The sequence below is a fragment of the Phoca vitulina genome, unplaced genomic scaffold (assembly GCF_004348235.1).
Source record: "Phoca vitulina isolate PV1807 unplaced genomic scaffold, GSC_HSeal_1.0 scaffold39, whole genome shotgun sequence".
Lineage (NCBI taxonomy): Eukaryota > Metazoa > Chordata > Mammalia > Carnivora > Phocidae > Phoca > Phoca vitulina.
Window position 1 is genome coordinate 12,988,599 of NW_022589742.1, and position 16,133 is coordinate 13,004,731.

At 44.6% G+C, this 16,133-nt stretch overlaps 2 protein-coding genes across 4 annotated transcripts in view; both read left to right on the forward strand.

Annotated features, from left to right (window-relative positions):
• HS6ST2 (heparan sulfate 6-O-sulfotransferase 2) overlaps positions 1 to 16,133 on the forward strand; it is a 285,172-nt gene that overhangs the window by 129,445 nt on the left and 139,594 nt on the right. The window lies entirely within an intron of this gene.
• LOC116647091 (cytochrome c oxidase subunit 7C, mitochondrial-like) lies at positions 1,361 to 1,637 on the forward strand. Its single transcript, XM_032428228.1, has one exon. It carries the CDS (start codon positions 1,384 to 1,386, stop codon positions 1,573 to 1,575), a length of 192 nt encoding a protein of 63 aa, XP_032284119.1. The 5' UTR covers positions 1,361 to 1,383; the 3' UTR covers positions 1,576 to 1,637.

The following is a 16,133-nucleotide window of genomic DNA, read 5'->3' on the forward strand; positions in this document are numbered from 1 at the left end:
CCACACAATGGCATATGATTCAGGGGTAAATAAAGAATGAAGGACTGATCCATGTTACAGCATGGATGAACCTAGAAGACATGCTACGGGAAAGAAGGCAGACACAAAAGACCACATATTCTATGATGCCATTTATACAAAATGCCTAGAATAGGCAAATTCAGGGAGACAGAAAGCGGATCAGCGGTTGCCAGGTGATGGGGGAAGGAGGGAGAGTGGGAGATGATCAGCTAAAGAAGATGCAATTTCCTTTTGGGGTGCCGAAAATGTTCTGAAATCAACTGTGGTGATGGTTGCGCACCTGGGTGAATACACTAAAAACATTGAGTTGTTCACCTTGAGTGGGTAGATGGTGTGGTATATGGATGCGATCATATCTCCGTAAAGCTGTTACCAACAAAAGTTTCTCTCCGATGGTTTTGGTGTGCACTCCCCATTCCGAAGTGGGACCAGAGTACTAGATCCCCGCCCCAGTTCAGATTCCTGACCCCGTTGCTAGATTGTAGGATCTCCTGGTTCTTCACGGCCCTGCTTGCTACTGCCCCAGCTTTAGCTCTGTTACCCAGAACAAAGAACACTCTGAAAGAGGGGAGACAAAGACTTTCAGCTTCAAGTGGTGTCTACATAGAACCACTGCTCCCACTTGGGTAGGCGCTCTCCTGTCTGGATGGGCCCCCAATTATTCCCAACCTCCTGTTTTCCTGGGGCCTTGCCAAGCCCAAATCAGGTCACTTCCTTGTGAGATCGAAGTAGCCTGGAGATTTTTCTTCCACAAGAGTGCAGCGGTTCTATTAACGAACGCTTCTACAGAACATTATTTTATGATTCATACAGGAAATTGTAACTTCCACGAAAAAAAGGGGGGGTAGATTTTTTAACCCTGGTTTAGCACGACAAACTTGAGAATCGAGCTGTGCACTGCACTCACTAGCTCCTTTTCCTGCTTACTTAAAGAAAGGAAAAGAAAGGCTTTCTTGCTGTTCAATCCCCAAGCTACTTCTGGTTTCTGACTTTAAAGGCAACCAGTCTAAAGGGGAGGAAATAGTATTTGGACACCTGAAAGAGCAAATATTCTTCTTATAAACTGGATGGTGACTTCTAACCATCATTGATGAAACCTTATCAATGAACACATATTTCTAGGAAGATTATATTACAGTTGAAATTACGAATGGGTTTCTAAAGGCCCATGCTGGAAAGCCAATATGCCCTTAATTCAGCTAAAAATATTTATTCAGTAAAGATTTACGGTGGTATCAAGTATTTAAAATGAAGGTGAAAATGAAAGCTTTGGTCAACAGAGACCATGGTCTACTTAGAACATTTTTCCCGATTTCTTCCTTCTTGTGTCTCTGTGCCTTTCACAGAACTTCCAGTAGCGCCATGTTGGGACAGAGCATCCTGAGGGTCACAACCTCTGTGCTCTGTAGGAACCACTATGAGGAGGGCCCAGGGAAGAACAGGTCATTTCCAGTGGAATACAAGTGGTGGTTACTAATTACGGTGACTGTGTACTTTGGATCTGGATTTGCTGCACCTTTTTTAATAGTAAGACACCAACTGCTTAAGAAATAAGGATGTTTTAATTAGTCCACTAAACAGATGTGAAAAGGAGCATTTTAAGAGGTGCAGTCTCTTTGAAAAACGGATCAAACTCTTGAATTCAACAGACCCGATATGTTTGTAAATAAACTTACGGTATGAGTCCTTAAAAAAAAAAAAGAACAAAAAACCCCCGTTTTTCCTAAGGTAGTTCCCTGAATAGATTACCAAAAGTACTTAGATAATGACAAGTGATAGTCACCATTCCATGTTTTTGGACTTGAACATATCCTAACATAAGATTTGCTTTGAAGAGGGTTTTAAAAAAATATTTAACCAAATTAAAAAAAATCAGTATACATTATTAAGTTTGTTCTCAGCCACTCGTTCAAAGCCCTCAGGTACCCAAAGCAGTGGTATTTTTAGAGATATGTATCTATTTTCTTAATTCATTTGTGGCTGCAAAGAATGATTTTGCAAACAGCATGAAAAAGAGCCAAATACTGACTCCAAGGATTACCCTATAATTAGTTTTATGACCAAAAAGAAAAGAATGCTTTGGAAGATTGAAAGGATGAATTGAATGACTGAATGAAAGAATGAACAAACAGATGAATAAATATCATCCAGTCCTTCAGAAATCCTTCTGAGAACGTCATTTCAGCGGTGATGAGTGCTCTGACAGGGAAGAATCAAGTGCATGTTTCAGCCGGGGCTTGCAAGTGACTAGGAGCTAGGACAAGCCAAGCTGGGGAGAGGGTCTGGGCAGAGGCAATTATGTGGCAAAGGGAATAAGGAAATATTGGAGAGAAAGACAGACAGGAAGCAGAGAGAGTGAAGAAGAGAATGATAAGGATTAGGGCGCGGCTGTGAGGATGGCAGGGCGGTAGGGAGGAGAATCAGCAAGCCGAGGGCGGATGGGGGACAGCTGGTGACTCCTGAGAAAGTCTGAAGTCCTAAACCTTTGTAATCTGGAGAACTTGGTTAACCACAGTGACTCATTCCCCAATTACGCCACAAATCCAGGATTTTACTGGAAAAGCAAGCAGACTGGCCCAGGACATTCTCAACTCATGCTGCTGTTTCCACTTCGACATCTGACAGAGGTTCTAGATGACAGATAAACAAAACACGGTCCCTGACTTAAGAGTCATTTAGGACACGTTTTGTTTTGCAGCTGAAACCAGTATCGGTAGTTAAACTTTCCAAAGTGATGCCCATATGCCGGTCACTGTTCTAAGTGTTTGTATTAACTCACTGAATCCTCAGAACAACGCCGGGCAGTAGAAACCATTGTCATTTCCATCTTACAGACGAAGGACTGACTGAGGCACAGAGAGGTACGGCGACCTCCCTCTGGTCACACAGCTCATAAGTCGTGCCACAGACCTTGGGCATAATCACTGGTCTGCATCTCTCGAAAGCATATAGATGTCTGGGGGGCAGTTCCAGGAATGGAGCCCAGGTCTTCTGGCTCCCAGTTCACTGTCCTTTCTCCTGTGCTAACCAGAACTCTGTGGTACCCCTCAGTGGAGCATCGATGGACCAAATAACATTATAATCCCACAGTGACCACAAGTATGAAAACAAACTCTTCACTCTCCCTGTCTGGTTTTGAATGGTTGTACCTCTGGGAGGGGGTGAACCCCACCTACTCCACCCCCGGGGGGGTGGTGCTGGGCTGCCCAGAACGTTGCCCTCCAACGTGGCGTTGCCGTTTGGACAGTGAGTGATTTGAAGCTGGCAGAAGGTGTCTCTACCCCTTCAGTTCAATTCCGTGCTCGCGTCAGAAGCCATCCTCCAAGTGTCCGGCAATGTTAACGTGGCTCTGTGTAAGTGATTTAAAGGTAAATGGGCTGCACGAGAGGGTGATGTGCTGAACAGGAGACCAAGGTATGAAAAACAATGCTACAGAGTGGATCTCAAGGGCGTTGAGTAAACCTGCTGTCAGGATTTCCAGAGAAGATTTGATTGGGAAGAAAAACACATCTTTGCTTCATCATTTCGAAGCAATTTCATGCTTCAATTCTCCATACTTCTGTCTTCTGAACACTTCCGAGGGCCACATTTGGGCCTCAGCATCAGCCTGAAGTCTTGTACGATGGAGTCGCCGTGCGAGGGCACTCTGCGCGTGATGTAGCGAGCCACATGGGAACGCTTGATTTTGATACAACATTTAATCATTTTCTTCTGCCTCAATTAAGTTGAAAAGACTCAAATGCAGCTTAAAATTGAAAAGTGTAACTGAATGAGAAGGTTTATATCAGATATTGAAAGCCTAAGATGTTCCCTTTTCTGAACTGAGCCAGGGAGGAGGTGCCGGGGGGGGGGGGTGAAAAGGACAGAAACCGCAGAACCTTCCCGAGGGGGGTGTCTGTTGCCGGGTGGGTGGCTGAGTCTATTATGTAAACATTTCAAATGTCATGTGGTCATTTCTTTAGGACCTTGTTTGATGGTCCGTGTGGTTGTTTCTTCCACCATCCCACCAGCTTTGTTGAGATATAATTGACTTATAACATTGCGTGAGTCTAAGTTGTTCAATGTGATGATTTAATACACATATATAGTGAAATGATTAGTGTGATTAGGTTAGTTAACACATCTGTCACCTTGCATAATTACAGTGTGTGTGTGTGTGTGTGTGTGTGTGTGTGCGCGCGCGCGCACGTGTGTGTGTGGTAAAAACATTTAAGATCTCTCTTAGCAACTTTCCAGTTATACAATACAGTATTGAGAACTATAGACACCTTGCTATATACACATTATAGCCCCAGAACTCATTCATCCTCTAACTGGAAGTTTGTGCCCTTTGACCAGGATCTCACCATTCCCCCCGCCAGCCCCTGGCAGCCATCATTCCCGTCTGTTTGTCCGTGAGTTTCGCTTTTTCTGATTCCACACATACATGAGATCATACAGTGTTTGTCTTTCTCTGTCTGACTTATCTCTGTGAGCAGAATGCCCTCAAGGTCTAACCATGTTGCCAACGGCGGGATTTTGTGGGATTGTTTCTTGGTGTGATGCCGGCCCGCGCAAATGTGGTTTCCTTCAGTGCTGGGCTTGGTGTCTGCTGCGGGCGTGGAGAAAGGGCTCTCTCGGTTCTCCCACCCGCACTGTGTCCTAGACTCTGCTTGGGTGCCTCACATAGATCGGGGCAGTGCTCCCAGCTCTGGATGCACATCGGAATCACCCAGGAGCTTCTCAGAAGTGCTCAGACTCATGCCCCATCTCCTAAGATTCTGATTCATTTGGTCGAGGGTGGGGGTGTGGGCATTTGTAATTTTAAAATCTCCCCAGGTGATTCAAAGGGGCAACCCATGTGGGGAAGCCCTGACTTAGAGGGTCTCATTGAATTTGGGGGGCATTTTCCTGCTCTGCTTCACTCACCCTTTTGCAATTTAGGGGGGAGAATCCCATTATTTATTGTGATGAGAGTGAGAAGTGTGTCTGGTGGCCTCAGCGCTCAGAATACATGCGCCAAATCCCTTTGGAACCTTCGACCACTGGTTTGGATTGCCTCCATTTCGTGCTTCTTTCTCCAGCTAGTATTTCCAGGTTTGCCAAAGCCCATTTTTGGTAACCCCGCCTTCTGTACACCTTAAGAGAGATCGCTTGCCTTTGTAACTTCCCAGTGTGGAAAAAGTCTGCGGAGCAGGGGTTTTTAGGAGGCCCCAAGGAAAGAAGCCCTCATCTTCCTTCCATTCAAGGCTCCATTCCCAGGACCCTCTGCAACAATGCAGGCCTTCTTCTGCTCTCCCTGGCCAGCTGTCCTGGAGAGGATTTCTGAAGGCAGAGCTCGTGGGGCCTGAGGGGGGCTGCTCCTGGAGACCAGCAATTCTAGACTAAATTCTATCTTGGCGGCTCCCTGGGAATCCCCTCGGGAAGCCCAGGTGCGCACCTAGGTGAAAGAAAGCTATTGTGGAAGGATTGTGCTCTGCCAGGGACCCCAGGGCCCGGTCTGGGGGAGTGAGGGAGGAGACGAAGGGGAAAGCATCTCCAGCTGCTTCAGGTGGCGGTGAATGACATTAGAAAACAAGGTCTGGGGCTTCGGAAGGAGCGAGCGCATGTCTGTGCAGGTTTCAGCTTCCTGACAAAGAGAAAATTTCAAGAGATTTACCGACGTGCTCCCCGCCCTCCACAGACGTCTGTGTCATGATTGTGAGTTTGCAAAGCACTACTGGCATTATTTCATTATCTCTGTGACCTAAAAAGCGAGATGGAACTCTTTTGGGGCACTTACTACATGCCAAGCAGTGGGATACATACATTCACCCATATGCTACTTTAGTAACTAATTTAATCCTCACAGTACCCCATGAGGGACCTATGATTATCATTTTGTGGATTCAGAAACCAAGGCTCAGATCATTGACATGACTTGCCCAAGGTCACACAGACTGGACAAGAACCCAGGTCAGTGTAACATGTAATTGAAGTTGGTTCCTTCCTGGGAAACACAGAATAACTCTCTTGCCTCTTTGACATCATCTGTCAAGACCCTCCTCCCCCATATCTTCTTTTTAAGATAATCACCTTCTGTTTCTTCAGATTATTTTTAATGAATGTTTCCTAGATTTGCCCTCTCCAGAGTCTCACCTTCCATTCTTCCTTGGTTCCCTGAAATCTGGCTTCTTTTCCAACAACTCTAATGGAACTATCTTCCCCTAGGTCACTGATGGCCAGATTGTCAAACCTAACCCTAATCAACCCATATCCAGCCTGTCTTCATAGCATGTAGCACTAATGCTGACCACTCTCTTTCTTCAGTCGGGCAATCTCATTCATTCCCATGGATGTATCATCTATATGATGACAACTCCCAAATCAACCTCTGCAGCCGTGACCTTTCTCTTGAGCTTCAGACCCATCCATCCACCTACCTGCTGGACTTGTTAAATTTCAGATATCCCATAGGTTTCTCAAACTCCACGCACTCCAAAATGGAATCCAGCACCAACCACCACTCCACCCCGATTCTGCACTTCTCTCTATGTTCCTTATCATGGTTTAATAGTGATATTGCCTTCCATATGCTCTACCAAGCCGGGAACTTGGGCACATCCTTCCCCTCACCCACTCATCTAAATCAATCCTTCAAGTTCTATGGATTCCACTTGTTCTCAAAGATGACCTCTCTTCTCTCCGTGCCAGTGACTCCTTTACTTGAGCATGTCTTAGAGTATTTCAAGAGCTTCATAATATGTCTCTCCAATTCTACTTTACTGCACAAGTCTGTTTTCATGCTGCTGACAGATCTTTCAAGGCCCTTTTTAAACTGTTGAACCCACATTTCCCAAAGTACATTCCATTGCACCCTGGTTTTACAGGATGCTCTGTGAAAAATGGGAGTGTGGTCAGGTAGCTTTGGAAAAGCCTATATACTATGCTCTTCTCCCCTTGGAGGTTCATATTGGATGTCCCGAGAAATCGTCCAGTTAAAATCCTGTTTAACTTTGTAGATTCAGCATCAAATGGATTTCATCATGGAATCACCCTTCCTCCCCATGCTCACATTTTTCAGCATAGGGCGTGCCAACAACCACCTGCAGAACACCTCTGAAACCACAGTCTGTACGTTCTGCTCCTTGGCATGGCTTATAAGGCTCTTCTTCATTTGACCTTTGCTCACCTGTCCAGCCAACCCTCCCCTTAAACTCTCACAGCTCTCATCATTATTGAGAATACCTTCTTCCTCACACACCATTTTGTTTTTGTGCTTTTCTTTTGCCTAAAAAGCCCTTCTCCCCCCCCCCACCCCCACCTCTATCTGCCTTCAACTCATCACTGAAGACTCAGCTGTCTTCTATGAAGAGTTCTGACCCTCTCCAAGGGAGAATTGGTCACTTCTCTTTTTTTTACTTCTAATGTCTGTATACATCTTGAACGTTACATTTAGAACAAATGAAATCATTCCATTGCTTTGTAGCTTTGCATGTTTCAAACCAGTCGAAATTATATAATATTTATATGTATTTATTATATTTATATGTTATATAATATATATAATATATAATATAATATTGAATAATCCAAACCAGTTGGATTATTTTCTATATCTTTTCATTTTAACACCATCCTTGTCTCCTGAGGGGAGCTTGGGCTCTCATTACTAACCCAACAGGAAAACAGTCCCATCCTTTCTCATTTTTGGAAAAACAGCATATGTGAGAAACCTTATAACAAGGTCTGGTCTAGAGCACATCTAAAGGCAGTGTCCTTGCTAATGAGTTCAGCTACATGACATGCCCCCACTGTGTGTTGCCTCCCCTAGACAGTGAAGTGATGGGCTTGACTATAGGTATAAAGTAGATAATAATGCCTTGGTGCAGAAATGAAACCCAAAGCCACCTGAGCCCACGCTCCCGTGAGAGAAGTTCAAGGCCTACCTGCAGCTACTTAGCCTGGATCTCTCTCCAGTCGTCTTGGGCCTGGAGGCCTGGGAGCAGCAGCCCACCCCATGAAGACAACTCCTCAACAAAGAAAGGGAAATATCCATTATGGAGAGCTTTCTTTGTGTAGGCACGGTGCTGAGTCTTTACATGCATGATCTTACTGTGTCCTTACAAGGACTCAGTCCGATAGGAACTCTTACTAGCTTCATGTTGCAGATGAGGACATGAGGGTTCAGCCAAGTGGAATGGCCTGTCGACGTCGGTTTTACAGCTTCAGGCCCTAATCCTGTCTGCAGCACATCCTTGCTACCGTGGGCAAATCACTTACTCTAGCCAAGTCTCCAGTTTCTCACTTGCACAATAGGAAGAACACGTGTGCCTGCCTGGTGGAATGGTCATAAGATTTCAGTGATAGGATGTATGCGGAGTGCCTGGCATGTGGTAAGTACTCTATAAATGGTAGCTATTATGGGCTGACATCAGAGACATTATTTTCAGCCAAGATGAAGGGAAACAGGAGAGCAATTTTGTGTTAAAGGAGAGTTTGAGCCCAGAGATTATTTGGACTATGAAAAGGTCACACTTCTCAGCGAACCAAAGAGCGATCCCTTCCCCAAATGGCTGATGGTCACACTTCTCAAGGGGCAAAAAGAGGCTCCATTTTCAAGGCAGTGGGGGAGAAGTCAGCCAGGCACAAGAGCTCTTGGTGGGAAAAGGGCCAGCCTTGTAGGGGCTGGAACAGATTGGTAGATCTCAGCCCCAGTGCAAATCAGGGATGGGCCGGGTGTGTACTCCGGGCAGCTGAACTGTGCATGTGCATGTTGGTTTGTAATGCCTTCCCTATATGGGTAGCTGCACCCACTCCTTTAAGAGCTACAGCTGACAAATATGGACGGGCCATCTGGGGAAGGGGTGCAGGTGCAAGTGGGTGGCCAAAGGGGAGCAGAACTATGATGTCAGCCCATAATAGCTACCATTTATAGAGTACTTACCACATGCAGTCAGTCTGCCTGGGTTGGCACTGTGACTCTGCCACTTGTTAGCTGTGTGACTTTGAGCTACCCACCACCTCTCTGAGGCTCAGTTCCCTCCCCCCTCTGTAGACTGGAGAAAGAGTACCTAGCTTATAGGGTTATTGGATGGAATAAAGGAATTTATCCACGTAAAGCACTCAGCGCAGACCAGGTACAAGGTAAGGGCTTAAGAAATTACAGTCATTGTCATCATCATTGGGTGTGCTAGATGTGGCGGGGGTGGGGGGAAGATGGCAGGTTGGGGGGACCAGCATGGATGATCAGAGAGCTTGTGGAAACAATCCCAAATGAATCTTCTCTAAATCGACTTCTGCAAACATTGCATTTACCTCCATTAATTAAAAGAAGCTTTGCCTTTTTTCCTTTCAAGTTTATTTTGTGGCTCAGATCTTAATGAGCTTTTTGAAAGACTATAGAGGTTTTGATCCAATTAAAAACCATCCTCTAAGATATCAGTATCTGACAGTTCCACCGTACTCTTTCGGGCATTTTCCTTGAAATGATCGTAATGTGATATTTGTATCTCGTGAAAATTATGAGTTTTCACTAATTCTTAGATTAGATGGGGTTTAACTGTGAGGATGCAGCCTGCACATTTAATCTACTTTAGAGCAGCTTCATTTACTAGATGGTCCTCGTGGGTTTGGGGAAAGGATGTAAAGTATCATCAATGAGGTGTGAAGCAGGTTTTAAAGGATGGAGTCTCTTGTTTTTAGAATGGATTGAACTGCTGCAAAATCCCAGCCACTGCCCAGCTCCCCACAGTGCTGATCCTGACAGGAGCTCCAGCAGGCTTTTCCTCCCCCCCCCCCCCCTTCCCTGCAGGCACCTCTGTTCTCCTGTACCTCCCCCTGTGCTGTTGGGCCACGTGGCAGCTGCTGAGTCCCCCACCCACACAGCAGTTCTCTCTGCATTCATCTTTCGGCCCCAGGATACTACCTTACCCTTATTTCTATGATTTTTTGCAAAGTGTTTTGACGCAGGTTCGGAAAAGAAAAGCGGCGCTGATGATCACTCCTTTATATGTTGATTTTACCCTCTCTTTGTAAAAGCGGGGATGAAGGGGGATACGGCTCAGCTCCTGGCCCTCCTCCCTCCAACCTATTCTGCAAACAAGAGGCAGATGTCTCCTGTCACTCTGCCACCCAGAAAATTAAGTGGTTCCCACCGATCAGCCTGGCCCTCACGCCAACCAACCCACTCCATCAGCCTCACCTTCCACATGTGGGAGATTGTATATATGTTCTTCCAGAAGCGTGAAATATTCTGATAGCTGTCAAGTGTCAAGAACGTCTGGAGAGCAAGAAAAGGCCAACTCCAGCTTCCTTAAGACAACTTTTCAAAAAGATCAAGGACTTTAAATTCAGCTTTGCACACCACTCCCTAAGTCCTTGCAGGTTCTTAGAAGGTAAATACATTTATTGCTCAACCCAAGATTTGATATCCATTTCTTAAAAGATTTTATTTATTTATTTGAGAAAGAGTGAGCTTGAGAGAGAGCAGGAGCAGGGGGAGTGGCAGAGGGAAAGGGAGACGCAGGCTCCCTGCTGAGCAGGGAGCCTGACATGGCCGGGATCGCAACCTGAGCCAAAGGTAGATGCTCAACCGACTGAGCCACCCAGGTGCCCCTTGATATCCATTTTTATAGCTACTGTATTATGTTCGAGTTGACTTTATAATTCAGTGGAGTTGTATTTTGTATGTTGAATACATACATCACTGTATCCAGAGGCCATTCTTTATTTAAAGAACTTGGAGAACAGTGTTCTATGTGAATTTGTTATAGAGACTACCTTACGATTTGGTTATGATCGCCTTTATATTATATGCGTAGTCATATCTACGGTGTACTTAATGCTGAACCTCCAGTCAAGATGACAGCATTGCTTCCATGGGAAAATGTATGCCATGACAATGACATGGCTTCTAGCAATGAACGCCTCACACCAAAACTTGAGAAATGAGCCTAGCCCAGTGCTTGCTATATACAATAGGAGTTCCCTACATGTCTGTCCAATGGGTGAATTGTCTACAATCTGCTCAGCCACAACTGAGTGGAAAATGAGAGATTGAGATTCTGTTCTCTCTACTTTATCATAATTGACAATTTTAGACAAGCCCCGTAACTACTGCTTTCCCCTTTCCTTACTAAGAGCCATCTATCTCAGAAAGGGCTGAAGAAGAAAGGACACTAAACATTAGAATGACATTCTTTTTTTTTTTAAGATTTTATTTCTTTATTTGAGAGAGAGAGAATGAGAGAGAGCACATGAGAGGGGGGAGGGTCAGAGGGAGAAGCAGACTCCCTGCCGAGCAGGGAGCCCGATGAGGGACTCGATCCAGGGACTCCAGGATCATGACCTGAGCCGAAGGCAGTCGCTTAACCAACTGAGCCACCCAGGTGCCCTAGAATGACATTCTTTAAAAGTGATATTTAAACTCCATTAGATAAAAAAGTAGGATAAAACCAAATCCATCATTTTAGATGAAATTTTCTTCTCTTGACTCAACCAGATAGATGGTGACATATAATCAACATGCATTTGTCAAAGATGTTATCACAGGTACTCAGCCTTGTGTTAGACGCTGAATGACAATGTTCCTGCTCAGAGAGCTTCCGATCCAGTTGAGTAGACAACACTTCCACGTGGGTAAATTGGGGTTTCTCAACCTTGGTGCTCTTGACATTCTGGGTGGGATAACTCAACAGGAGGATGTCCACATTGTAGGATGTTCAGCAGCATTCCTGGCCTCAACCCACTGGATGCCGGCAGCAGCCCCCTCCAGCTATAACAACCAAAAATATCTCTAGACGTTGCCATTGCTCCATTTCCCCTGGGATGCAAAATACCTCACTTTGAAGACAGCTGGGTTTATGTGGTTTGTCATGCAAAGTAGTATGTGACTGCCAAACAAGGAAGTAAAAGAGAGGGCAGGGATTCGCTGGCAAGAAGAGGCTGGAGTGGTCAGAGACTTAAACTGGACCTGAGGAAAAGCTAGGTGGGATTTCCGTAAGCAGAGAGGTTATTGCAGGTGGAGAAAATGGCCCAAGCTGTCCACACAGGGCATTGCACTTGATGGGTTTGCGGGAGGGCCTGGTGAGTACACTGCCTGACTGGGATGGGGGAGTAAAGCGGATTGTGGGAGATGAGGCTGATGAGGTGGGTTGGTTGGTTGAACGACAGGCTGATGGGGTGGGTTGGTTGGTTGAACGACAGGCTGATGGGTGGGAACCACTGGATTTCTGGGCAGCAGAGTGACAGGAAACATCTGACTCTGGCTGAAGTTTGTAGGATGGGTGGGAGGGAGGACGGATGGGAGCAGGCCTCTAACCACCGTCATCCCTACTCTTCCAAAGAGAGAAGGCAAAGCAAGTGGAAATAGCACGGACTCCGAAGGCAGCAGTGGCGTCTCTTAGTTGCGTGAGCGCCAGGCATCAGATCACTGACGTCATAGGATGGGCTCTGCAGATATGTTTATCTTTCTCTCCTGTGCCTGAGTGCTGGAGCTCAGAAGATGTAGATGCTGCAGATTTGTCTCCGAAACGAATTGTCTTGTTCTTCACGTTCGTATACTTCGCTAGATCTTTTAGATTTAGCTCCTGGGGCAAAAATCCATAGTCTTCAGACAGGTCTCTCTTCAGCAATGTGTCTTCCAACAATTCTCTTTCCAGCTATGCTGTACCTGTCTCCTTTTCCGGAATTTTCTCAATCAATTTGACCTACTCTGTCTTCCTTCCAACAATATGAACACACGTTATTTGTGTTCAGATCCATTGATCACACCATTGTGATCATACTACTGTAAAGCGTGCCCGAAAAAAACTTGTCTTTCGTATCTTGTTTTTGTCAAAAGTGTCTAATATTCATGTTGACGAGATGAACAATTTCATGGCATGTAGGGCATTCAGAAGGCACATCATGTGTGCCTTTACATTTTAATGACTCAGGGGTTAGTCTGGTAGCCCATCTATATGTAATCAGCAGCTACATGTGAGTATATGAAAGTGTAGGGCAGCAATAAAATCCCAGGACTTTTTCTTTTAGGACCTGTGACAAATGAAAATGAGAGAGCCCTATACTATGGCTCGTGTCATTGAAGCATGTGTTAGCTGACAGAGAAAAATTCACTTGTTTTATTAGCCAAAACAGGATAGAGATGATTTCTATCACAACTAAGCACAAAGTTATTAAAATGGAAAAGTGAAAATAGAAAATGGCACGAGAACAGAGTGAAGCCTGGTGGTTCCGTGAATCTGAGCTCAGTCGGCCTTTCATTTAAATAATGGGATGACATGGGACGCCTGGGTGGTTCAGTTGGTTTAGCATCCAACTCTTCATTTTGGCTCAGGTCATGATCTCCGGGTTGTGAGATCAAGCCCTGTGTTGGATGTGGAGCCTGCTTAAGATTTCTCTCTCTCTCCCTCTGCCCCTCCCACCCTCTCTAAAAAAAATAATAATAAATAATAATAATGGAATGATGTGGCCTGAGCAGATGGTGTGTCATGAAGGCCTCAGCATTATTCAAGCTCTGTTTACTTAGGAAAGAAGAAGACACTATACCCCACTCTCTTTGATTGTATCCCATAAGGCAATCTTTTTAGTAATTTCACTTAGGAAAGGAAATCCCCAATGGCCCTTTCATGTATCTGAGGTAGAATATGCTTACAGTATCAGCGCTGGCCCTGAATCTGTTCCATGCCTTCTGCTGTGCTAAGGGAGGTGGAGGAAAAGTGCCAAGCAGGTGATCCTTGCCCTCAGGGAGCCCACTGCAGAGCTGGGATCATTGAGAAGTCCTGCGTGGCACGGACCAAGGCTAGTATGGGCTGGAGGGCTGTGGAAAGTTTCCTGGAGGAGGTCAGACGTCTACTGGGCCTTGGGAAGTAACATGCGGAGAAGGGTCTGGGCATTTTGGGTCACAGAAGAAGAGAGCTAGCATGGTGTCTATAGGGAACGACTGGACGCTCTGCCTGGTTGGAGGAGAGAAGTAGTATATTGAGAGGCTGGATGGACAGGATGCCCCTAACTCCAAAGGTAGGGCCTTGAAAGACTATGCCCTGTGTAGTCCATGGTGCAGACATGGGCCATGAAGAAAATGATACTTTGTGGGAGAAACTCCTTTTACATAGGAGTACTTCTAGAGAGTTCTATAACCCAAGTTTAAATAAGTTGTGGTGATTCCTGTAGCTATGGCTCATGCTGATCAGTTCATTGAAGGTACTTGAAACTGACCTCAAGTTCAAGTGTCCATGCCTTTAGTGACTCATTCTACGGCTTCCCCCATACAGATAAGGTGTCCTTGGAATTTGGCTTCACAGCAGTTTTGAGCCACTGTCTGTAGGAGCTGTTTTTCTTGAAGCAGGACTATTTGCACTTGGTGCTAAAAATAAATGTATGGGGTGGAGAACAGAAGAGAGAAAATAGCACTGTTTTGTAAGTGAACAAGGGGGCCCAGGAACGCTTCCCCCAGCCCCCAAAACCTTCTCCTTGGGAGTTCCTCCAAACCTAAAATCACACCCATCTGCCAGAATGTGTAAAGCTGCGTCCTTAGAATGTCTCCTGCGTCAAGACAGGGATGTTGTTAAGCTCATTTCTGTATTCCCAGCACCAGCAATAGGGTCTGGCACACATGAGACCGTCAACGTTTTCCCCTTTGAATAATGTGCTGCTGAATTTATGAATTTTCAACTTTTGACATGGGTGTTATTTGAATAATCATCTTTATTTTCAGCTTGGCTGTTTAATATCGAGTTTTTAAAAGTAACAGCTTTATTGAGATGTATTTCACATGACATAGAATTCACCCTTTGAAAGGTACAACTGAGTGGTTTTTAGTCTTCACAGAGTGGTGCCACCATCACCACCAATCAATTCCAGAACATTTGAACACGCCAGAAAGAAACGCCATACCCAATGGCAGGCATTCCCCATTTCTTCCTCCCCAGCCCCTGGCAGCCACTAATCTGCTTTCTGTCTCTACAAATCTGCCTATATTGAACATTACATATAACTGCAATCGTACAATATGTGGTCTTTTATGTCTCGCTCTTTTCATTGAGCTCAATGTTTTCAAGGTTCATCCGTGTTATAGCACATATCGGTCCTTTATTTCTTTTTATGACTGTAATAATATTCCACTGCATGAATATACCACATTTTCTTCATCCATTCATCCATTGATGGATATTTGAGTTGTTTCTACTTTTTGGCTATTATGAATAGTGTTGCTGTGAACGTTTATGCACAGGTCTTTGGGTGGACATGTGCTTTCATTTCTCTTGGGTATATACCTAGGGGTGGAGTTGCTGGGTCCTATGGTGATTTATGTCTAACTTTTTGAGGAACTGTCAGACTGTCTTCCATAGTGCATGCACATGGAAAACATTTTACATTCCCACCAGCAATGCTCAAGGGTTCCAATTGCTCTACATTTTTGCCAGTACTTGTTATTGCCTTTCTTTTTTAGTATAGCCATCCTAGTGGTTTAGATTAATGTTGACTTTTGAATTATAAATGTATGGTATAAATATACCTATGGGATAAAAGTGTGAAAGGCTTAAACTGTTATTTCTTTGCATCGGAAATGGCCCTGCCAATACTATATTTTCCTTCTCGCATCTTTCTGAGGTGGTGGTGTTGTATTTCCTTATAGAGGAAATGAAAAAGAGATTGGGGATCTGCTGAACCAGATTTTAGCACTTTTCTGATTCAGAGTGTGGTGGTCATAAGAGAACACACACTGGGCCTCAAGATAGCATGGTAAATTCTAGAAATATGTCATTTCATGACGTCTGTGCAAAGACTGCTTCTGTGCCAATGTGTTACATTTGGAACCACATTTTGTATGTGCTCAACTTTTACACAGATCTTGAGAAAATGCAATTGAATTTTATGCCTCTTTAATTTGATTTGAGACCATGACCATGCCATTTCTTTGTAATAATTACAAGAATGTATCCAATATATGACTTTCATCTTATAGTAATTACAACCATTTACCATTTATAGAACACATAGTTTAGGCCACCATAAGTCACATTTCATGCTAATCGTTTTTCTGAAAATAAAGGGTTCTGTTGTACAAATCCAAGAACAATGAGAGTGGAAAAGAAAATCAATTTATATGTCACATCAAAGAGGAGATCAAAATGAAGATGTCAAATATA

Bases quoted from the DNA above. Each gene is read 5' to 3' on its own strand.
- LOC116647091 (XM_032428228.1), top strand. From the start codon at position 1,384: ATGTTGGGACAGAGCATCCTGAGGGTCACAACCTCTGTGCTCTGTAGG.